Source organism: Caretta caretta, chromosome 10, assembly GCF_965140235.1.
Source record: "Caretta caretta isolate rCarCar2 chromosome 10, rCarCar1.hap1, whole genome shotgun sequence".
Classification (NCBI taxonomy): domain Eukaryota; kingdom Metazoa; phylum Chordata; order Testudines; family Cheloniidae; genus Caretta; species Caretta caretta.
In genome coordinates, this window is record NC_134215.1 from 53,862,380 (window position 1) to 53,886,354 (window position 23,975).

At 41.6% G+C, this 23,975-nt stretch overlaps 2 protein-coding genes and 1 long non-coding RNA gene across 7 annotated transcripts in view; 2 read left to right on the forward strand and 1 right to left on the reverse strand.

Moving 5' to 3' along the window:
• Positions 1–8,685, forward strand: part of RORA (RAR related orphan receptor A) — a 558,534-nt gene extending 549,849 nt beyond the window's left edge. For all 3 annotated transcript variants that reach the window (XM_048866510.2, XM_048866507.2, XM_048866508.2), the window contains one exon: positions 7,560–8,685. In XM_048866510.2, coding sequence (XP_048722467.1) covers positions 7,560–7,620 — 61 coding nt within the window. In that variant the 3' untranslated portion in view covers positions 7,621–8,685. The remainder of the gene's footprint in view (positions 1–7,559) is intronic.
• On the reverse strand, positions 3,328–15,962 carry LOC142073377 (uncharacterized). 2 transcript variants are annotated; one of them, XR_012670218.1, is made up of 4 exons: positions 15,407–15,962; positions 13,231–13,363; positions 11,266–11,382; positions 3,328–3,989 (listed from the first exon to the last, which is right to left on the reverse strand). It is a non-coding gene; the product is annotated as an uncharacterized LOC142073377 (long non-coding RNA). The 2 variants fall into 2 exon arrangements; XR_012670217.1 differs by lacking the exon at positions 13,231–13,363.
• Positions 15,963–16,112: 150 nt separating this feature from the next.
• Positions 16,113–23,975, forward strand: part of ICE2 (interactor of little elongation complex ELL subunit 2) — a 61,131-nt gene continuing 53,268 nt past the window's right edge. The window contains exons 1-2 of one of the 2 annotated variants that reach the window (XM_048866909.2): positions 16,113–16,208; positions 18,140–18,244. In XM_048866909.2, the coding sequence (XP_048722866.1) occupies positions 16,180–16,208; positions 18,140–18,244 (134 nt within the window). In that variant the 5' untranslated portion in view covers positions 16,113–16,179. The remainder of the gene's footprint in view (positions 16,209–18,139; positions 18,245–23,975) is intronic. The other variant, XM_048866911.2, reaches the window with a different exon arrangement.

A 23,975-nucleotide genomic window follows, 5' to 3' on the forward strand; every position in this document is an offset into this window, starting at 1 on the left:
AAAATTCTTAAGGTTTTATGCTTCTCTGTTCGTTAAGGTTAATAAGGGCCTTTTCAGCAAAGTAGAAACTAACTGGGTATGGAAAACAGTGAAATTGTGCATATGACAGTTTTTTGTATATAGACAAAGTAAACTAATAAGACAGAGGAATATTTTTTCACTAACATTTCATTTGTAGTCACTGTAGTTGTTGCCAGTAACTATTAAGAAAAAAACCCTCCAGACAAATGATTTTCAAGTTGACTGTGTCTCTTTAAATCTATGGGGCCTAATGCTCCTCTCACACTGTGTTAACTGAGGAGTAATTGGAGAAGATGGAGCTACACAGATGTAAAACTGTTTTAAGGGGAGAATTAGGATAATGGGTTATTATGGGCAAAATAAAGTGTTCCCTTTTTTATAATTTGAGCATCTCTCACTTAGGCTTGAATTATTGCATTTAACCAGCGACCCACATTGGGGTCTGTATGGAGCTGCTACACTCTAATGGATTGTGCCTCCAATGGCACATTCTACTTCCCTAGCGTCCCTATCCTGCTCTGCTAGCTGACAGAGATGGGACAGTGCTTCACCTTCTCTACACCTGCTTCACAGTGATGTGCCCATGGAGACTTAGGGAGAAGTCCCTGTACTTTCATGAATGCAAAGGCTGAAGTTATGAGTGGGCATTGTCAAAGAGCATGGAGGAGTATAGCATTCACCATTCATTCCCTCCTGCATGCCCCCCACAAGAGTCATTCACCATCAAGGATTCGATCCAGAGCCCCTTACAGTCAAAGCAAGGAGCTTTGGATTGAGCCCCTAATCTTTAAAATGACCCAGAAAAATGTATCTGCGAAAAACAGTCAAATGCATCTCTCAGTTCTTTTTAGTTTGCGTTTTCTGGAATCATTGTTTACTTTATTGGAATAACTAGTCTGACGTGGCATTTCCGTTCTGATCTGTGCATTTGTGGATTTAATTTAAAGCAGGCTTTTTACTAACAAAAGATTTCTGAATGTGACCAGCCTCAGGTGCTAGCCCCTTAAAGATCAACTAAACTTAATTCCAGTGTCAGCTAATGTAAGTAAGACTTGACCTTTTCCAGGGAGTGAAAGACAAACCCTGTGTTTGACAGTAAGTAAGGTAACCGTGCTAAATATTTTGGGCCTTTTTCTGTCATTACCTTCTTTTTTTTTTTTCTGGTAAATAGTACTTTACCTGGTCTGTGAGTGCAAACAGATGGGATATTTGACATCTAGCTACTAGATGCAACTGTTTGGGAACACAAAATTGCAGGAGCAATTACGTTTGCTCCAGAAGCCAAGTAGAGCCCTAACTGAAAGCCGTATAACTTGTGGTCTGATTTTCAAAAATGTTGCACCCCTCACAGCTCTCACTGTCTTTAGTGGGAGCTGCTGAGTGCTCAGCACCTTGTAAAATCAGGCCATTAGTGTACACCTGACATAAGTGTGCTTTCCTAATCAGTTAGTAGTCAAGATGGCTGATTTTTTTTCTGAGGATAACAGGGCGGTAGATGTACTTAAAGACTACTGCTGCCAAAGAGCCTTTTTGTGAGGGGATGTTGAATGATTCTAAATATAGCTAGTCATAATGAATCTACAGTATAGGAACAGGACATTGGCAGATGACTTATGTCTGTTAAGAACCTCTGAAGGGCCTAAGTCCAGAAGTTCAGCAGTATATCAAGTTGAAACACACATTCATGTTCTGTGAATGAATGTCAGATGTATGAAACTTTCATAGTCTTCCCAACTCACTACCACAAAAAAAAGTGACATTACAGAGAATAGCTGAAGATATTGGAATAATTATTCCTCTTAAGTGAGCTGCTCCTTATAATTTGTAAAGAAATTGTCTTGGGTTGTTGACATCTATCCAGTTTTCTGTTCTAAGGCAAAGAAACATTCTCAAGCTTTCTTAAAGAAGAGGTACTACCGTACAGTGTCAGTTGGTCCACTCTGATGTACTTTTGTAACTGACGCTGTTCATCTTTTTAATAACTATTGGATGAGGTGATGTGAGATGCTGTTCCTAAGTTTGGTTTTTCTTTATAAAGTTTATGTATCCTAGTATGGAGACCAAGGTCTGAGTGTGTGTGCGCATGCACGTGTGCACACATGCATGAATGTGTGTGTGTCTGCTTCTAGGCTGTCAGTGGAATAAAAAAATGTATTCAAAATACTTAACTCAAAAATAGAAGGTGGAAAAAAGATTTATTCTATACAAAGCCTTGTCTGGACCACTTTAGAGAGACTTCTATTTTTTTAACCCTTCTATAAATATTTGATGGCACTTGAAATATTCCTGCAATAAAATGTGATTTGTGTAAAGATAAAAAAAAAAGATTTTGTAATGTGAAACAATGAAAGAAAGTAATGTAATTTTTCTAAAAAACAAAAACAAAAAACAAAAGAACGAACTTTGTATTACTTTGTTGATGGAATTTGTCTATTTGTCTTTGGAAAACTTTTTATTTCATTGAATGTGCCATAGTAGAGGTGTGGGGGGTTTGTTTTATTTCCTCCTCTTTTTTTATGTTTTTAATTAAAGGAATATAGCTATTTGTGTTACGACATTCCAAAATGCAAGACAACATAGCAGAATCATGATTACAAGGATTGATTAGTAAGCTTTGATCATTGTTGCTTTTTTGCACATGTTCTTCATTCCTCTATAGTGCAATATGTACATAGAGCACTTGCGGGTGTAACCTTATCCCTCAGGGAAAAATACATATTTGTACAGGATTTTTTTTTTACTTTTTTTTCCTAAGGAATGTCGATTGAATCACTTGTTTGTTGTTGAGGGGCAGCCAGATAATAATCCTAAAGCCACTGTCATAAAAATTGTTTAATCATTTTGTGCCCTTCTTTTATTTAAAAAGAGAAATAAAAGTTATTTTCTGACAGTTCTTTGTGCTGATTGGTGACGAAAAGGGTAAATAAATAAGCACCTTATGATTGACTTAACTGTGAATGACAATCCATCTTGTTATCAACACTAGAAGCCCTATTATTTCAGAGTTGGGTTTAAGAGTCAGAAACTAATGTGCTCAGGGATCAACTAAAACTCTTCAACAGGGTGGCCAATACTACTGGGACAAATTGCTTTTTGAAAAATATATCATCATCCCTCCAAGGCACAAGTGAACTGTGTAGAACTCTTATGTGTCTAAACTCTCCATGTGTGCCTCATTTGAGTTTCCAGCCCATTGCTCATCAGTCTTATTTAATGAAAAATTAAAGAAAGGAAGAAATAGAACTTTAAAAATCATACAGAATTTTGTAAACATTCTTGGAAAACAAATCATTATTCAAATTTCATTTCAGGACCCACTGTTCACCATTTTTTAATCATAGGAGTGTTTTGTAACAAAAAATGAATCTTCAATGTTTAAATTATAATTATCAAAGAGAACTCAGTTTTTCATATGCACTATAATATGCGTGGAAATGCTATGATTATTCAATCTTTACATTGAGTCATATAGCACAGAACACCATTAAAACCAGAAGAATACCAGGAGAACAAGTTATTAGACCTTCCCTGCTGTTGCTCTATGTGCTTCACTGTAAACCAAAAATATGTCATTTAAAGAAGCACTGTAGCTACCTACATCTTTGCATTTCCACATCTAAGTCTTACAGCAATTGCAGTAGTAGCAGGAAACAGAAAAGTCTAATCTGTCAATGCCAAAACTCTATGGATTTAGTGTAAGATTTTTCAAATACAGTATGTCTATATTGGGTTCTGGAAGCCCTGCAGAATTGATGGAGTTGCTTTGCTTTCTTTTGTACCTAAAATAAAAACAAGTAAAAAATTACAAATGCAATGGGCAAGATTTTGAGACTCTTTAATCAGGGCAAGAAGAGTGATTTCTCAAAATCTTACCTATGTGATTTAAATTATTCTTTTAAAAAGCATCATTTCTCCATTTTCTTGGGAGTTTTCATTTTTTCTTCGCTTGTATAACACAAATCCCAATTCTACATTTATGTAAAAAAATAAATCTAGTGAAATCTGTCTAAAGTAACCACTCTACAAGCTTATGCAGTTGATTTTCTAATGCATGCAGGTTTAGTTTTAAGACAGAAAATTGCCTAAGAAGGTTGGTCTCTTGATCAGCTCTCATTCTCTTTTATTTTTGTTAGAAGAGAATCTCTAATGCTGATCCTGAACGAGTAAAGACTAAGGTAGAGGTCTAAAGATATTTACTGAAATGGTTGACATCCTTCTGTTCATATTTGCAAATCATTCACAACTTCTGTTCAATGTGTACAGTTTACAAGATAAATTTTACCTCTGTATTTCAGTGCCCCAGACATTGGTGCATGTATTTTCCTGGACTCTTTCTTGGCTTCACGTTTTTAAAAATGCTTGAATATTTTGAAATAAAATTAAAACAAATTTCAAAAGTCATTTTCAACCGAGACAATTTTTTTTCAGAAATGTCAAAGTATTTGGATTTTAAAAATATATGTATTCCAAAGCAAACAATGCAACCAAATCAACATGAGTTCACAAAAACAAGTCTGCATATTTCTCAAAAAAAAAGTTTGGGTCAAAAAAAATTTGCCCAGGTCTACTAATGATTGGCTTAGACCTTCCCTAGTCTTCAGAGTTAGGGACTCTTAAACGGATACAGAAACCGGGTTACTACTAAAACTGTGCACACAGTTTGTAATTAATCATTTATTCTACAGTTCAGCTCTGTATTTGAGTCTCCCACAGGCAGATAATGGATTTTATCAATATTTGTTGTAGGAAAAAATTACTGTATAATAATCTGAAATAATTAGTGATAAGGAGTTTTCTCTGAGTATTCAATGTTTGAAATTTTAGCTGTGTTGGCTGGTTTTGATTGTGACACCTAGGACACTCAGTATATTTCTTTTTCCTAATTGGAGGAGTGCACCTCTTAGAATTGGATTTTTATGATTAATATATATTACTTTAAAATTCACCTTCTGTGAACATGTTTGAATATTAGTGTGACATTTGCTTGAATATTCCTGCCACTTAAATTATTTGGTGGAATGTTCAGGGAAAGCAAACATACAAGGAAGCCAAATGCAATAGAAAAAATTAATTTTAAAAATTGAAATAACCATTTATAGATAAATATCTGCAGTATTCGCTCAGCTCCCATTACTGTGTACCTTAGCAGCCCAATATAATGCTGATAAGACACCAGGTAAAGAGGGAAAATATATAACATTTAATAAAAGGATAATTGCTAGTATCTACTCCATTCTTTGAATTTTATTCAGGTATTTAAAGGAATTTTAACACAATAAAAGCTGTATTCTACCTTTATATTCCATATATGGAACTGCCAGTGACAAATGACAGAGGGTTTGGGTTTTTTGGCCTTTATTAGAGGTAGAATATAGCAATAACCTTCTAGAGCAATAAGTAGACTAACCACATATGAAATAAAACATGATGCCACATGAAATGTTTAGCCCCTTTACATTGTGAAAATAAAAATGTATGAAATATTCTGACTATGCAGGCAATCAATATACACTCTTTACATTTAGATTTTGCTGCCTCAATATTCACTTGGATATCTTTCCTCACAATCTCATTACCTTCTGGAGCTTCACTTCACAAGAAAGTTGTTTAGCTTGGCATAATATATATGACATCAGACTTTATTTTTAGGCAATATCCGCATGCTTTCCATGTTTGTATCTGCTTAATATACTGAATTCCCCCTAAACTATCTTAATATAGATGCATAAATTTTACAAGCACTTGCAATCTCTTTAATTATATAATACCTAAATGCAGAGAATTCATAAGCAATACAGTGAATTTTATTTCACAAAAGACATATGTACTGTAAATATCTTTCTAAATCCAAATTTTTCCTCATTTTTTGTGTTTAATTTTGAAACAATTTATAGAAAGAACAGTGGTAAATATTTTGACTATTAGGACATTAGCTGGCTGCTTCTTTATATGTAACTGTATTGTCTGCCTGCTCCTTTTATGGAGATGTGTTTTTGTATTGGATGTTTGGGCCAATGGGAGGCTTCAAGCTACAGTGTATTTTCCCAATTTAAATATATTTAACATATGACAAACCCCAGACAAGGCTTTTTAAAATGTATAAAGAACTGCAGTGTTAGGAGGTTTATTTGCAAACTGATTTCAATGTTGTCCATTTTTATGGCACCTTTAACATATTCTTGTTTCCAAAGTACAAAAAGAAGGTTAAAAATACTCTAGCCATAATTGAATGTCAAGCAATAAAAACAAATGACTTTTTGTGCATAGATTTAAAAAGAAATACAAATTTTAGACATCTGCATGTAAATGCAATCTCTTGTTTACTGCTTTCTTAAACTTCAGCAACTAATTCCTTATTTTACTATTAATTTAAGGATTTGTAATGGCCTGTAAACATTTTCTCTTGCTCTGTTCTTTCAACTTTATCTTTGTCTCTGCTTTTGAGTCATATTTAATGTTGTTCTGCTCACCTCTATACGGTTAACTTTTTGCTTTCATTCTGTATAGATAAAGTTATGCTATAAACAGCCTACACAGTGCAAATATTTATCTGTTTATCAAATACCACATTATGCTGTATAATATCTGTTTTACTATATAATCTATTTTAGACATAGCTGTTTAGAACTAGAGTGTGCTATTTTTGTGTTTTTTCTGATGTGTGGTGCTAGATAAGTTACTTTTGTGAACAAAAAAACAAACCCCTTTTATTCCTAGACAATACCACCTTGGGTCTTGTTAATTTCACTGTCTATAACATATATATGCGTGTGTGTGTATGTATGTGTGTGTATATATATATATACACACACACACACATACACACAAGCATATATATATATATATAATCTACATATGTCCAACAAGTACCTGTATCAGAGTACTAGATCTGGGACATGTTTTTTCTCTTTAAATACATAGTACCATTATATAAATTATTCTGTAGTATATTTAATGAGGAGAAAATTACTTCAACAGAATAGATATTTGATATCAAATATTTTTCTATGTTCATATTATGATAAATGTGCTATGTCCTGTTTATTATCCATTGGGTTGCTAAAATGCTTTCACTGCATATCACATCATACGAAAAATATGTAGCCAGTTCCCCAGTATAAAATGCTGTCTAGTTTAAGGGTTGAAGTAGGTAGTTATCTGGGGGATCTCTTTTCCAGTTAGTCCATGTGAGATATAGATATATAGATATAGACCTAAACCTGCTAAGTGCTGGGTGCCTTCTTCCCCCTAAATCTAACAGGAATGGAGGGCACTCCCCATTCCAGAAGTCACATGATCATGCCTATATGCCTAATTCCAGTTATTTTCAATGGGAATGTTCTGTAAATCTTTCATGAAACATTGATGTCCAAATTCTGACCTTATATATGCATATGTGATTCTCATTAAAATGACACATGCATGTTCAAGGATGGACTTTGACACCTAAAGTTAATGCAGAAATGGACTTTGTGGAAGTCAGTCAGTCAGAGAACTTGATATTTTCTGAATTTTTATACATACCTTTATTTATCTAGAAATCATACTTGGAGTTACTCTTCGCTTCAACTCTCTCCTCCCACGAATATTGTCATTTAAGTTCTTACAAAATTGATGGATATCAAATATCTGAGGTAATTAACCTTTTTAAATATTTATTAGAATTTTTCTGTAATATTACTGAATTTATAAGATCTTTAGCAAAGATTTTTGAGCAATTTATTAAAGATAATGTTTCTGTTTACTGCACTTTTTGATAACAGAAGGTAGTGAATTTTAAAGCCATGATTCTTGGCTTCCATGCACTGCTTTTGTACCCTCAATCCAAGGAAAATATTTTTTTTTTACAGTAACATACTATTGTCCTGAAAATAAATACAAACTTTACTGCACCATGGGTATATTTTCATAAGTAGAAAGTTTAATTACAAACACTATCAGGACAATTACTTTTAAAACCTTCAGAGTTGGTCTTATTTAAATACAAGCCATGATGATTTTATTTCTAAATCCCTTGTTGATTTACATCACCTTTTGATACTTTCAAACAGCAATCAGTGGAGGATCTCTTAAATTTTTATCTGCTAACATATACATCATAAATTTTATGCTAGGAAAATGTTCTCCCTGATTGTTTAAGTTTAGTTGTTATATAAATTATGCAAAACCCTCTGGTAATATTTTCTCCTGTAACTAAATGTTTAAAGTAAAGAGACCAGAATAAGTGCTGATTACAAATGTGTGTTGGTTTGATGATTAAGCACATGAACTTCACAAACCTCATTGAGTAATACTCATTTTTCTGTAAATACATGCAAGTTTAAATGAAATTATACTGTACATGTAAATGTGTACAGTATGTAAAAATTCCTTTTCTAGTCACAATAAAAGTATAAGCCATCAAGAGAAATGTTAAAATGTATTGTATTAAAACTTTGCTAATGATCTTTACCCATTATCACCTAACTTTTCACTTTCTTGAATCTTCTTTTAAACTCACTCTTACAATAGTCTGCTTATATTCAACAGTTTATTTTACTCTGAGTCCTAAAAAAGTATTTTGATTCATTTTGTAAATACAACTGTAAAAATAAGAGATTTAATGTTGTCTTTTAAATACTCCAATTTTCATTCTAATATGAATGTTGTTATATTATACTTAGAAACTTGTACCTTTAATATTACATTACCTTTATTAAGTGCATTGAACACATCAATTTTAGATGTGCTTTATGTACTGTTATCCTGTAATAAAAGTTTCAGCTTCTAATGGAAACACTTGTCTTATTATTTTTTTGCATTAGGATCATCTTCATTTTCTGCATTGTGTTACGTGTTAAATTTATTCCTTGGTGGCTGTACAGAGGTACAAAGTTAATCAAGCTCTAGATGTGTCATGGTAGATTTTGTTGAACAAATAAACCTCTATACAGTTTTTTAGTATTCAACCGTTTGACACTGTCAGGCATAGTAAAGAATCTAGGTGCATGTCTTTACCCCACTACATTACTAGATACATATAGACTCAACAATAACAACATCAAGGATGTTAGCAGAGTGACTGTGAACACTTGTGAGGACTGGAATCCAAGGGTCTGTTATCCTAGAACAGTACTGGCATGTAACGAAGAGAGAGTCTGTCCAGGTTCAGGTATGTAGATATTGCATTGTGGAGAAGCCACTGCACACAAAAAACTACCTTAAAAGAACATTATTAAGTTAAGCACTGAACTGTTGGAAATGCCAGGATTACTGTTGACTCTGCAAGTTTAATTCAGCCCCCTTGTGTGTATCCATTATGATACTGTCTTTAATTACATGATCTCATACTATTTTTTTCCACAGGATCCCAACCACATTCAGTACAGGGGATGGATGCTATTCAATATTTAGTTTTCTCCTTGTTTAATGTGTGGCCCATGCCTTTTTTTTACTGCACACTATCCAAACCCTGCTCTGAAGACAGAATTATTAATTTCCTCATAGGCTTTTCTACAGTATCTTTGTGCTTCAAAAAAATGTGTGTGTATTTATTTCACAACACTTCTGTGAGATGAGAGGGTATTATTATCCCCCTTTTTACACTTGTGGAACTGACTGAGGCACAGAGAGATTAGGGTCAGAAATATCTACTAATTTTGGGTGCCTACTCTGAGACATTTAGGACCTGATTTTTCAAAGTACTTAGCATATCATGCTTCATGTGTTCAGAGTACAGCTCCCAAGACTTCAGTTGCAGATGTGAGTGCTCGGTACTTCTGCAAATCAGAACCCAGGGTGTCACACCAGGCACCAAGAAACTGAAGCATTTGTGACCACCTGTGAAAAGTTTTGGTTTAAGTAGCTTGCCCAGCATCACCAAGGAACTCTGTGGTAGAGGCAAGGATAGAATCTAACTCTCCAGACCAGCATTTAATCACTTTAACAATTTTTTGGGTACAATCCTCATTTAGTACAAACCTTCGCTTCTGAACAAACGATGCATGAGTACCACAGACAACAACCTGCTTCACTACATAACCCTGATTCATCCACAGAACAGGTCCATTCTGTGCACTGAATGAGACAGGGATCCTATGGAAAAAATAGTATGTGATCCTGGAATTATAGACTGTGCTAATGAATACACACAAGGCCAAGGGCCCAGAGCCTCAAAGCACTGAGGCTCCTAATTGCTATTGAAATCGATGGAAGCTAGGAGCTTAAACACCTTTGAAGATTTGGGCCAAGAAGGTCAAGATAAGGTTGCACAGAGTTGAAATGTGGAGTAGGTGGTCATCTTTCCTCCAACCAGGCCCAAGACTGAAATAACAGGCTGGTTCAAGTAAAATATGATGTATATTAACAAAGCTTTGTAGGGGAAGCTTTGGCAGTTGAGGCATTTACTTACTCTAGCTAGTGCTATTAGTGCCTGATTATTCTGCATCACTGAAGTGCATGGGGGTTTACGTGAGTCTGTGATTCAAGAGAATCCAGGTAAGTCAAAATTCATGTTATTCCAGTGAAAGAAATAACTCTATGGAAAGGAATTGATGTAAATCAGGCCTTTTGAAATAAAAAAAATATGATTACGGGGGATTTGAACAGGATTGAAACTGAAAAAGGATTTCTGATTTCTAGCTCAGAGAATAAATGGATCAGACTGCACTTTGCAGTAGGCCAGAGATTCCCAACATTTCTGTTGGCTGCACCCTTGTGCTGGGATGAATTAGTGGATGCTTCTCCACTCCACCTTGCAGTCCTTCATCTCACAGATTCCCTTGTTCCATTATTATTATTTAATCAGCTTTATTATGGTAGTGCCTATGGGACAACCAAGAATGGCAGTCCAAGGTGTTAAGCATTGGACAGAGTAGTAGACAGTCTTTGCCCTGAAAAGTTTACAGTCTAAATAAAAAAGACACATGAAGGGTAGGGAAAGGGATACAATGCACATACAATGTGATAGCAACAAATGTCACTTAGTTCCATTATTTCATGTTTGGGTGGGTTTAGTTAGGCAGGGATAAGCTAGATGGTGGGGTGAGAGGGAACACTGAAGAGGAAGGAGGGACAATATGAAAGGCAAATACGGAGTAAGGCTGAGTTGAAGAGACTGTGAGGGAAAGGGGCGGGGAGAGAGTTGAAGAATACAGCCAGTGGCTGTACATCAGTGTTGTACTTGCTGCCATATATATTAAGGAATATTAGAGAAGAGGAAAGGCAGACAGGCCAAGTACCTTTGAAGCCTACCATTTTACTCACAGCAGCAGGAGTAGGGGCAGACTGGATCTGGAATCATGTACTTTTCCTTTCCTCTGAGTTGTATCTCTGACCTCTGCATTAGTCTGGTGGTGTCCCAGTCTTCTTCATTATCTGGTCCTGTATGTACAGACAAGAGCTGATAGTTACAAGGTGCTGTCAGAGGATCTCAGTGTTTTATGGGGGCACTCACTCCTACTGGAGACAATGGGACGTGGTGGTCATTTTGAAAGAACATTTTTGCAAAGGGCAGCTGTAATCACACACTCGTTAATAATGGAAAGATGGTAGCCATTCTTAAAAAGGGCAGTTCTTCATGGAATTCACTATAAAACAGCAGTTCTCAGCTGGGGATCTGCAGCTGGTTTCAGGGGGGCCATAAGCCCTGAGCCCCAGTGCCTGGTGGGGCAGAAGCTGCAAGCCCATGGGCAGAGTTGGAAGGGGCATGGAGGGGCCTTGCCCCCCCTCAAACTGCAGTGCCTTAACCAGAGTGGGACAGTCCCAGAGCAGCTCCATACAAATACCCCTCCTCCTCTCTCTTTGGAGGCCACATTCCTCTGGCCAGGTCAGGTCAGGGTAGCTGCTGCTCTGGTTGGTGCCATGGAGCGGGCAGCTGTGGTGATCCCAGTCTCCTGGTGTCCAGGGCTGAAGCTGCTCCTCAGCTCCCTGCCCCCTTTGACTGCTCGACCCAGTAAGAGCCACCCAGGCAGATAGACCTGGCTCTGGGGCTGGCAGATCCCTTGGGGAGTAGCAACCATGAGAGAGGGGGCCTCCTGACCCACAGCCCCTACCTAAATCCCTCCCTGCAACCTGAGCTACACCCCTGCCTGCACCGAGCCTCTAGCTACCCCCTGCATGCACACAGCTCCTAGTTCAGGGGTTCTCACAACAAATTTTTTGGCGGCCTCAGAGTGCGACCACCAACTCTTTCTGGTGGCCGCACTGACACTTCTTCCTAAAATACTTGATTAACTTTAGGAAAAGCAAATAAATAGCACATATACATATCCACATCACTGTAATTTATTCATGTAGGGGGGTTTTTGCAGACTCAATAATAAAAATATTACTGTGAAAAGTGACGTGTTAATATCAATCACTTTTCACATGACACTTAGTAGCTATCTGGAAGGCTGTGACAAGTAATACTTGCATGATGCCTGTCTCCAGGGGCCATGCAGGGCTGTGCATCCAGGAGGAACAGGGAAGGCAGGGGGAGGGGCAGATGCTTTGCAGCCTCCTGCATCATGGCTCAGGAAGCTGTTGTGGCCCTAGGGAAACCTCCTGGCACTTGAGAAACCTGCCCTAGTTACACCCTGCCTGCACATAGCCCCAAGCTACCCTCTCCCTGCACCCTGAGCTACACCCCTACCTGCACACAGTTCCTAACTACCACCTGCCTTCACCCTGAGTGGTTTTCACCTTTTTCCCCTCTCCCTTTTCCCCCAGGCTGGGTGGCCTGCTGAGTTGAGTCAGTGGGGTTTAGGTTGCGCTCCCTCCCCAGACCCCGCTGTGCGGAGCTAGCCTAAGCCCTGCCTGGCTCTGCCCCTGCCCCAACAAAACAGAAGTCAAACTATGCCTATGTCTGAGGGCCCGCCCCCACCCGCCAGAACTCCGATTCCCCCTCCCTCCCCTACCACTCCAGATGGGCAGGGGGGTTTTATAGTGTGTTGGGGAGGAACCTCAGAAAGCAAATGGTTGAGAACCCCTGCAAGTATAGAAGAATGTTATTGCTCAGCCTGTACTGAAGAGGAAACTTTCAGTTCTGAAGGATAATAGAAAAAAATTACTATTAATTTTAAAAGTTGAAATTTAGTTTATGCACAAGATTGCAGTGAGTTTTAACTACATAGGAAGTTGAAAGAGTTGTATTATTCCATTATTAATAAAGAAATGGGCAGACACAGAATGGTAAATTTCTTAAAGGACCTAATTTAAAATTAATTTAAACTCCTGTAATGAATTTACCTGTAAGTTCTCAGAAAATTCTCTCTCTATTCAAAGCTTAAGTGCTGTAATATTAGGACAGAGATGCACTCTTCTCTATGCATAGTGGGTGATTCCCTGCTGATTTCTTACAGGGAGGGCTGCTGAGCTGGCTCTGCGGAAAATTAAAAGGTAGTGGCATAAAGGAGTGCTTGTAGGAAACTGAGCAGGGGTGCTAGAACAGTGGGGGTCAGAGGGTGATGGACCTCCCACTTTTTACTGGCCATAAGGATGAACAACCGGAGGGGGGAGAGTTTCTTGGGAGGAAGAGACAGTGCAGGAACGGGGCTTTGGGGGGAGGAGCCTTGGGGGAAGGGGCAGCACTGTGGGATGGGGCAACAGTTTGGGTGCCCATGGCCCCCCAATGTTAAGAAGATTCCACCACCCCTGAAAGGGAGTCAAGGGAAGAAAGAGGATCCTATGTGGTAGGTACAATAAGCCTGCACTCCGCCTCTTCCAATCCCTGCTCCATCCCCTCCCACTGCTGCCTGCTAAGTCCTTCCTCTCCTCCACTCCACCCCCTTCCCCCACAGCCCCCCTGCCTGCTTCATCCCTCCTCTCAGGCCCGCCAATGGGGGTGGGGGCGGGCAAAGGGGACAATTGCCATGGGGCCTGGGCGATTTAAAAGGGTGCAGGGGCCCCCAGCTGCCACTGGCAGTGGAGCTAAGGCAGGCTTCCTGCCCACCCTTGCTCCGTGCCGCTCACGGACCCAGCCAGCATGTCCCTGCAGCCCCTGCGGAGGGAGTATCCACGCACGGCCCCTGCCCCGAGTGCCAACTCCACAGCTCCCATTGGCCCGTACTGCGACCAATGGGAGCTGCAGGGGCAGTCGCCCAGATATTCCATGGGCCCCTCACCTAGGAACCGTTGCCAGAGGGGTGTGCCAATCGCTTTCAGGAGCCGTCCAAGGTAAGTACCACTCCCCTGACTCCCTCCTGTACCACAACTCCCTGCCCCAACCTAAAGCCCGCATCCAAACTCCCTCCCAGAGCCCAACCTCTCACCCCCTCCCACACCCAAACTCCCTCCAGAGCCAGCACCCCAGACCTCCTCCCACACCCAAACATCCTCCTGGAGCCCCACCCTTCACCCCCTCCTGTACCCAAACTCCATCCCAGAGCCCGCACCCCTCCTGCACCCAACCCTCTGCCCCAGCCTGGTGAAAATGAGTGAGGGTGGGGGAGTACATCGGAGAGAGGGGGGATGGGGTGAGCATGCGGCAGGGACTCAGAGAAGGGGTGGGACAGGGCATGGTCTCAGGGAAGGGGCAGGCAGGGGGCAGGGCAAGGGTCTCTGGGTCTGCTCGTTAGGACAGCTGGCAACCTTAGTGGGTGGGCAAATGGAAGCCCTGACCGTGCCAGAAGAGCGCACCCAGCAGCACAGGTGGCAGCTCACTGGGCACTAGCCAACACAGACATAGCACCGCCCGAATGTCAGGTGGACTGCGTCCGCGTGGGCACGGCTTGTGTGTGCGTGGGGGGCCCATTGACTATTCTGCCCTGGGGCCCAGAATTGCTGTCAGTGGGCCTGCCTTCTTTCCTCCCCTCATCTAACCCCCCCACCTGCTGTGTACCTCCTCTTCTCCATCCCTCTCCCCTGCTCGCCCCCACCCTCCTCTCCTCCAGGCTGGGCCGGATGCCCAGAGGCGCCCTTTGCCCGGAGATCCAGGGGGCCACCCAGGACAGCTGAAGCACACAGCCCAGCCCAGACTGAGGGGGCCCAGCCCCTCCTCGGAGCGGGACAGGGTGGAGGCAGGTCTCCCCTCAGTGGCTCTGGGGGGACATGGGGTTGCCAAGTCTCATGAGAGCAAAAAGTGGCACTACCTTTCAAAACAAGCCCAACACATTTCATGGAATCATCATAGAATCCTAGAATATCAGGGTTGGAAGGGACCTCAGAAGGTCATCTAATCCAACCCCCTGCTCAAAGGAGGACCAATCCCCAATTTTTGCCCCAGATCCCAAATGGCCCCCTCAAGGATTGAACTCACAACCCTGGGTTTAGCAGGCCAATGCTCAATGAGCTATCCCTCCCCCCATTCAGAGGGAAGGCAGGAGCTGTTTATACAAATTCCATTTTTCAGTAGTTCTAATTTTGTTGCATACAACAGTAAGTAATGCATTCCAAATATGAAAACAATAAAGCTGTGTGTACTCACGTTGTTCAAAAAGGGCATCCTCCCTCTCTCCATCCCCCGGGGTCTCTTGCCTCAATGTGGTACAGTTCTGTGTTGAACGGTTGAAGCGCACCCCAAGTGTGGGACAAAAAACTGGCACGTGGGCGGGCCAGAAAGTTCATGAATTTGGGTGTGTTTTCCTAACTGAAGGGGAGGGGGGACGGAGAACTGCCTGTGCAGGGGCCCAACACCACGTCTACACGGTACACCCGTTTTAAACGAACTGTGCCTTGAAGTCGCCCAGTACAAAACAGCCCAAATAAGCAACCGCCAAATAAAAGGAGCCCAGAGCCCTGCAACTCCCTGGCGACCAAAGCGCCTTCTAAAGAAGCCCAGACGTGGCCACGCTGCTGCCAAGCAGCCTTGGGCCGGAGTCCCCCTGAGAGCCGCCCCCACGTCCCCACTCTGTCTCTCGGGACGGGACGGGCTGCTCGGGGAGGGAACTCCCGCCCATCAATCCCCGCCCCCGCAGCGCCCCCTGAGGGAAGGGGTGGGATTCTCTGACCGGGCCGGTGTGGGCAATGTAGGAGCCGCTCGCTCTGCCCACACCAAAGATGGCCGCTCACGGAGCTGCAGGTGCTGCTCGAGCTCCGGCTCTGGTTGGCTGCCTCACCCACGTGAGACCGCGTCCAGCGCGCTCCGAGGTTCTGATTGGGTAGCGCTGTGAGGGAGGGGTGGCTGGGTTCGTGGAAGGGATAGTTTGCCGTTGCCGGGAGAAGGGGCACGGGCTTCTTCGGGGGGGGAGCGCGGCCAAGATGGAGGCCGGTGAGAAGCGGCTCACCTGGTGAGTACGTGTGGCTCTGCCCCGGGGCTGATGGGGGCCCCGGGCCCTGTCACCTGGGCCCTGCTGAGGTCGGGTCTCCCCCGGCGCGGTGCTGTGTGCGAGCCGGGGCACAAACCGCTGCTGCGCTGACTGTCCCGAGCGTGTGTGCGCGTTAGGGGGACGGGGCCCCTCTGACAGGCCGCCGCACCGCAGCGGGGTTGTGTAGCTCAGAGCCTCCGCGAGCCCCCCGGTGTCTTCCATCCCCTTGCTGCTGAGGTCGTGTAACCAACGCGCCATCGCTGTAGCCTCCGAGATTCCCCGCTCGCTGCCTCCGCATCGCCTTTCCCACTGGCTCAGCTGCTCGGGGGTCCCCGCACTTGGCCCGCTAGTGTGGACGGGGCACAGGCGATTGCTGGAACCACCGCGTGCTCTCACCCCCGCCCCGTTGTGTAGCGAGGGATCTGGATAAGAACTAATTAAAATCTGATGCCCTGTACTAGGAGCTGCCGCCTCGTTGTTGTCCCAGCGATCGCCTACAAATAAAAATGAAGCCATTAACAACTGAAAAGCACCAATGCGGCGCAAAATGCCAGCTTCCTGTCTGTACTATAACTCTCCCCCTTGGAAGCAGTGGTGGGAAATCTGTGGGAGAGTCTATGGACACAGCAGTGCAATCTAGCAAGGGATGGGACTAAGAGCTGATCAGTTCAGAGGCTCTGCTTCAAGCAATGCCTGCATTAGCCTTGATCTGTGATAGGTGCTGGACACATCTGGGATCACATATTAAAAATAATATTTTTGTTTTTCCTCTCCTTCATTCCACCCACATCTTTCCCATAGGGAAGGGGGTTGGTCAGCAGTTAATTGAACTAATGCTGCAATGCTAATGCCCCTGTAGTAATTTTATATAATGTTTTAAATGGTCATTTATTAACACAGCACGTAGATCTGCCAATGATTTTTACAGATAAATAAAATGAGATCCTTTCCCTAAGGAGCTTACATTTTACAGCCTTGACATTGCAAGGACTTGTGCAAGTGCTTAACTGTAAGCACATTCATAAGCCTTTGCAGGATCAAGGCCCATATCTACAATTGCTTATTTTAGAGAATGACAAATTTTATGTTTCATGAAGAAATCACCCACTAATGAAATACAACCACCATTGAGATGAAAAATAAGACCTGTTTAATATGTCAGACTAACACTACACAGAGGACAAAAAGTTTAGGACAAAAACTGAAAAAATACCCTATCTGGTTGAGATTACCACATATATTTTAGGTAGGTGAATTGTAATTACCTTTGAAGCAGTATGGTTATTTAGCAGGTAGTGTAGGAGAGAGGAAGAAATTATAATTATTTGCATTATTTTTATTCAGAAGAATCCTAAAGTACAGCATGGGGGCACAGAGCAGTGACTGTCACTGGGTGGGGGGGGGGGACTGCCACACTGCAGTTCTCAGTGGCTATTCAACAGTGCAGGAAGTTTCAACATTGTCAGAACTTTTTTCCATATTATTTTCTAAATGGAATCCCAGCAAAATTGACCCAACTTTGCGAAGTGTTTAGATTCGAATCACAATATTCCGACAAAATATGGCTCCATAAAATTTTCTCTGACCAGCTCTAGAAATGTACCCCATCCTATCTGTAAGCTTTCTTTTGAATAGTGAGGAACAAGTTCATTTTAATGTTGAAATGAACCATTGGGTTTATATCTGTCTGAGGGGGAGGAGGATGTGAACATTTTAGATAACATTTTCCCCCTTTTCACACAGAACTATATACCTTATTTCTGAGTGATTCAAAGAGTCATTTTTCAAATTCTGAGTGTTCGGTCACTTAGATATTGTTCTTAGGTTGGTGTCAGTAACCATATAGTCAGTGCTGTGTTTTGTGAGATTGAATTGCAACTACATGTTGTCTTTTTTTTTTTAAAAAAAAACAGGAATGTTTCACCAAAAAATGGTGTTGAAGTGTTTTTCTCACGAGACATTTATGAAAAATATTCTTTGTCTCCAACGCTCTCTGAACTGTGGATTTTGTCAAACAAGTATGTATTTTCTTTCACGTATTGTGAGTATTCTCCGTGTTGCCTGTCTGGTTCCTTTCAAAACATGCTTTTTTTCTGTTATTTTAATTGAAAAACAAAACAGCAAGGGGGAAAAAAAAATGTTGTTACCCAGCATGTGAGGAAACCCAGTGGTTTGACAGATATGTACTGGTCTCTGTCTTCTTTCTTGGGACCTCGTAAAGCAGGAGACTTCCAGGGGCCTTGAGTAGTGGTCTGATCTTCTGGTTCCTCACTGATACCAAAGAAGAAAAACTTAAGCAAAACTCCTTTCACTGGCAACTTCCAAAGACAGAAAAATAAATAAAATAAAAATAAAATGGATAGAAAGTTGACCAGATTGTCGGGCTCAACGGGTAGCGATCAATGGCTCCATGTCTAGTTGGCAGCCGGTATCAAGTGGAGTGCCCCAAGGGTCGGTCCTCGGGCCGGTTTTGTTCAATATTTTCATAAATGATCTGGAAGATGGTGTGGATTGCACCCTCAGCAAGTTTGCAGATGACACTAAACTGGGAGGAGAGGTAGATACGCTGGAGGGGAGGGATAGGATACAGAGGGCCCGAGACAAATTAGAGGATTGGGCCAAAAGAAATCTGATGAGGTTCAACAAGGACAAGTGCAGAGTCCTGCACTTAGGACGGAAGAATCCCATGCACAGACTAGGGACCGAATGGCTCGGCAGCAGTTCTGCAGAAAAGGACCTAGGGGTTACAGTGGACGAGAAGCTGGATATGAATCAACAGTGTGTCCTTGTTGCCAAGAAGGCCAATGGCATTTTGGGATGTATAAGTAGGGGCATTGCCAGCAGACCGAGGGACGTGATCGTTCCCCTCTATTCGACATTGGTAAAGCCTCATGTGGAGTACTGTGTCCAGTTTTGGGCCCCACACAACAAGAAGGATGTGGAAAAATTGGAGAGAGTCCAGTGGAGGGCAACGAAAATGATTTGGGGACTGGAACACATGACTTATGAGGAGAGGCTGAGGGAATTGGGATTGTTTAGTCTGTGGAAGAGAAGAATGAGGGGGGATTTGATAGCTGCTTTCAACTACCTGAAAGGGGGTTCCAAAGAGGATGGATCTAGACTGTTCTCAGTGGTAGCTGATGACAGAACAAGGAGTAATGGTCTCAAGTTGCAGTGGGGGAGGTTCAGGTTGGATATTAGGAAAAACTTTTTCACTAGGAGGGTGGTGAAACACTGGAATGCTTTACCTAGAGAGGTGGTAGAATCTCCTTCCTTAGATATTTTTAAGGTCAGGCTTGACAAAGCCCTGGCTGGGATGATTTAGTTGGGGATTGGTCCTGCTTTGAGCGGGGGGTTGGGCTAGATGACCTCCTGAGGGTCCCTTCCAACCCTGAGATTCTATGATTCTATGATCCTGCTGCCTGAGGCCTAATACATTTGGTGAGGCTGGCTGTGTCCCACTCCCTGACTCTCCATCTTTATCTCATTTGGAGAAGGCTGGTGATGTTGTCTGAGTTAAAAGACATGAATAAATGGGATTCTAAATCTATTTCTCTGTCTTCTGACACATGTCTATTCATGTCTTAAAGAATTCTTTGAGGGGGTCTACAAGCATGTGGACCAGGGGGGTTCAGTGGATATAGTGTACTTAGATTTTCAGAAATCCTTTGATAACTAGGTCCCTCATCAAAGGCTCTTAGGCAAAGTAAGCTGTCATGGCCTTGTCAAGAGGGAACATCCTCTCATTTATTGGTAACTGGTTAAAAGATAGGAAACAAAGGGTAGGAACAAATGGTCAGTTTTCAGAATTGAGAGAAGTGGTGTTCCCCAGGGATCTGTACTGGGACCAGTCCTATTCAACATAATCATAAATGATCTGAAAAGAGGGGTAAACAGTGTGGTGGTAAAATTTGCAGATGATACAAAGCTACTCAAGATAGTTAAGTCTGAAGCAGACTGCGAAGAGCTACAAAAGGATCTCTCAAAACTGGGTGACTGGGCAACAAAATGGCAGATGAAATTCAGTGTTGATAAATGTAAAGTAATGCACATTGGGAAACATAATCCCAACTATACATATAAAATGATGGGAGCCTAAATTAGCTGTTACCATTTAAGGAAGAGATCTTGGAGTCATTGTGGATAGTTCTCTGAAATCATCCACTCAATGTGCAGCGGCAGTCAAAAAAGCGAACAGAATGTTGAGAATCGTTAAGAAAGGGATAGATAATAAGACAGAAAATATCCTATTGCCTCTATATAAATCCATGGTACACCAACATCTTGAACACTGCATGCGGATGTGGTCGCCCCATCTCAAAAAAGTTATTTTGGACTTAGAAAAGGGCAACAAAAATTATTAGGGGTATGGAACGGCTGCTGTATGAGGAGAGATTAATAAATCGGGGACTTTTCAGCTTGCAAAAGAGGTGACTGGGGGAGGATATGATAGAGGTCTATAAAATCATGACTGGTGTGGAGAAAGTAAATAAGGAAGTGTTATTTATTCGGTCTCATAACACAAGAACTAGGGGTCACCAAATGAAATTAATAGGCAGCAGGTGTAAAACAAACAGGAAGTATTTTGCCAGAGGATGTTGTGAAGGCCAAGACTATAGAATCATAGAATTTAAGGTCAGAAGGGACCATTATGATCATCTAGTCTGACCTCCTACACAACGCAGGCCACAGAATCTCACCCACCCACTCCTGTAACAAACCGCTAACCTATGTCTGAGCTACTGAAGTCCTCAAATCGTTGTTTTAAGACTTCAAGGGGCAGAGAATCCTCCAGCAAGTGACCCGTGCCCCATGCTGCAGAGGAAGGCAAAAAAACCCCAAGGCCTCTGCCAATCTGCCCTGGAGGAAAATTCCTTCCCAACCCCAAATATGGCGATCAGCTAAACCCTGAGCATGTGGGCAAGACTCACCACCCAGATACCCAGGAAAGAATTCTCTGTAGTAACTCAGATCCCACCCCATCTAACATCCCATCACAGGCCATTGGGCATATCTACCGCTAATAGTCAAAGATCAATTAATTGCCAGAATTAGGTGATTCCATCATACCATCCCCTCCATAAACTTATAACAGGGTTCAAAAAAGAACTAGATAAATTCATGGAGAATAGGTCCATCAATGCCTATTAGCCAGGATGGGCAGGGGTGGTGTCCCTAGCCTCTGTTTGCCAGAAGTGGGAATGGACGACAGGGGATGGATCAGTCAATGATTACCTGTTCAGTTCATTCCCTTTGGGGCACCTGGCATTGGCCACTGTCGGAAAACAGGATACTGGGCAAAATGGACCTTAGATCTGACCCAGTATGGCCGTTCTTATGCCTATTTACATAGATTCAGCAGTATCTAGGCGCTTTATAGGCAAGGAAGAGAGCAAAGAGCAACTAAGCTAAACAAACTACTTTAGCAAGGAAAAGGGTTGCAATAAAAAGCAGCAACGATATTGGCACACGTGCTGTTAATGCCACAACTTTTGTTTCTTCTTGTTGTTTTGCTAACACTTGTTGAAAGTAGGACTAGCATTTGTAAGGCTTATGGGAGTTTTCTTGCTATATGTCAGAGCACTGGATTCTAAATGAACAGAATACAAATTTGAAGTCCGTGTTTTGAGAGGTGTTTAGTACTTTAAGGCAATGTGACAAGCAATCTGCCCTCTTTTCAGTAAACCGAGTATACACTTTGTTTTTTAATCCATTTCTCTGTCTTCTGACACTGGTTTTTTTTGTTTGTTTTTTATAGGATAAGTAATGTATTTTTTAAAATAACTGAATCTGTTTCAGAAACCAAATAATTACAGGAATATGTATAGTTTAAATATTTCCGCTCAATAGATAGTAAACCAACCATCTGAAAATCAGTTCCTTCATTTACATGTATATGTCAAGACCTGAGTTCGGGTTTCCCTTCCTACAGTGGCTTTTGTGGAGTACAGTAGTCCTAGTCAGTCATTGACCTGTCACTACATTGTGCTGTGACTCTGCCCAGTAGGACTTGGACTGATGCTACCTGTCACATAGGCAAATAGAACCATCCTGTGGAAAGTACTTGCATTTCCCAAGACCTGGATGAAATTTGGAACTGACCGCCAGTGAAATACCGTATATACTCGTTCATAAACTGATTTTTTTTGGTAAAAAAGTGAAGCATCAAAGAGCGGGGGTCATATTATCAACTCATCTACACCAAAATTGGATGATTTTAAGCTTTATTGAGTTATTGAATTGAATATCTAATACATTTTGGTTTTGTTTACCTGGAGCATTCTCTGGCATGGAGCCCCTCAGCTCCCAGTGGCTGTGGTTAGGCGTTCCCAGCCAATGGGAGCTGCGGGAAGTGGCGGCCAGCAAGTCCCTTGGCCCGCGCCGCTTGCTGCAGCTCCCATTGGCTGGGAACGGCAAGCTGCGCCACGGAGAGTTGAGGGGCTCCGTGCCCGCGGACAGTCCAGGAAAACAAAATGTCCTGACCCGCCAGTGGGTTACCCTGACAGGCCGGAGCCAAAGTTTGCCGACCCCTGTTGTAGATCACTGACGATGGAACGTCAATTCTGGATTCTCTTCTTTAAAAAATTGCTAACATTTTATTTTTACTTAAATTGTATATTTGTTATGTTATAATTGAGATAAAAGAAGTATTAATATAAATAAAACATATGGATATCGACTATACAATTTTTCTCAGTTCATGTCCATGTAAACACAGCACTTAAAAACACGTGCTTCCCTAAAGTTCAATTTTCCTAGTACTAGCTGTTTGCTTTTCCTAGTATTGTTCTACTACAGGACTATATTGTAATTATTTTTATAGTGCTTACTTATATTGATGGTAAAATAATTTATTGATATCAATACTGCAGCCTTTTAAAGTTGCAAAGGCTTTGTTTAGTGGACTAGCTTGGCTTGAAATGAATGCTAAAATGAAAATGCTACGCCTTACAAGACAATCTGAAAAATTCAATGAACGATAGTACTATGGCACTGGTGTCAGTCCACTGCTGTGTAATTTGATCTCTTCGTGCATTTCTACCAATGGACCTCGTAAATCTCGAGTCAATCTGAAAATATAACACACAGAATCGATGGAATCGGTAATAAAATTTAAATAGCCTGTTATCGCCACAGACATGCCAATCTACAGGGCTGCTTTGAAATGAACAAAGAACAATAATAATTTGGCAGTGATAAAGCAGGTGACGTTTCTATATAAAGTCCTGTAAAATGTATAACTAAATTATTATTTTCTAAGATTTCCATGCTTGTATATAAAATGAACAATGGTGAAATCAAAAGAAAACGGTCTGCTTATCACACAGCGTTCAAACTTGAATATGAATAAAGTTGTTGAATATGCAGAAGCAAACAATAATTACTCCGCTGCTCGTGAATTCTTGTATCAATGAGACACAAGTATGAGAATGGCGAAAAAATAAAACATCACTAAAAGACATGCCAAGAAGCAAGAAAAAATGTCCAATGAGGTGTGCTTCATTTCCTGAGCTGGAGAAAGGTCTCACTGATTGGGTTGTTAGAATGTCGACAAAATGCGTATGTCATCGCTAGAACTGGAATTCGTCTGTGTGCTCTGCAAATGTCGAAAGATGCCAAATACTAGTCAGTAAAGCCGTCAATGTTTGTCGCATCAGCAGGTTGGTGTACTCGCTTCTTGAACCGTTACAGTCTCTCTTTGTCAGCAAACATATATAGCCAAAAGCTGCCAAGAGCTTTGGAAGAAAA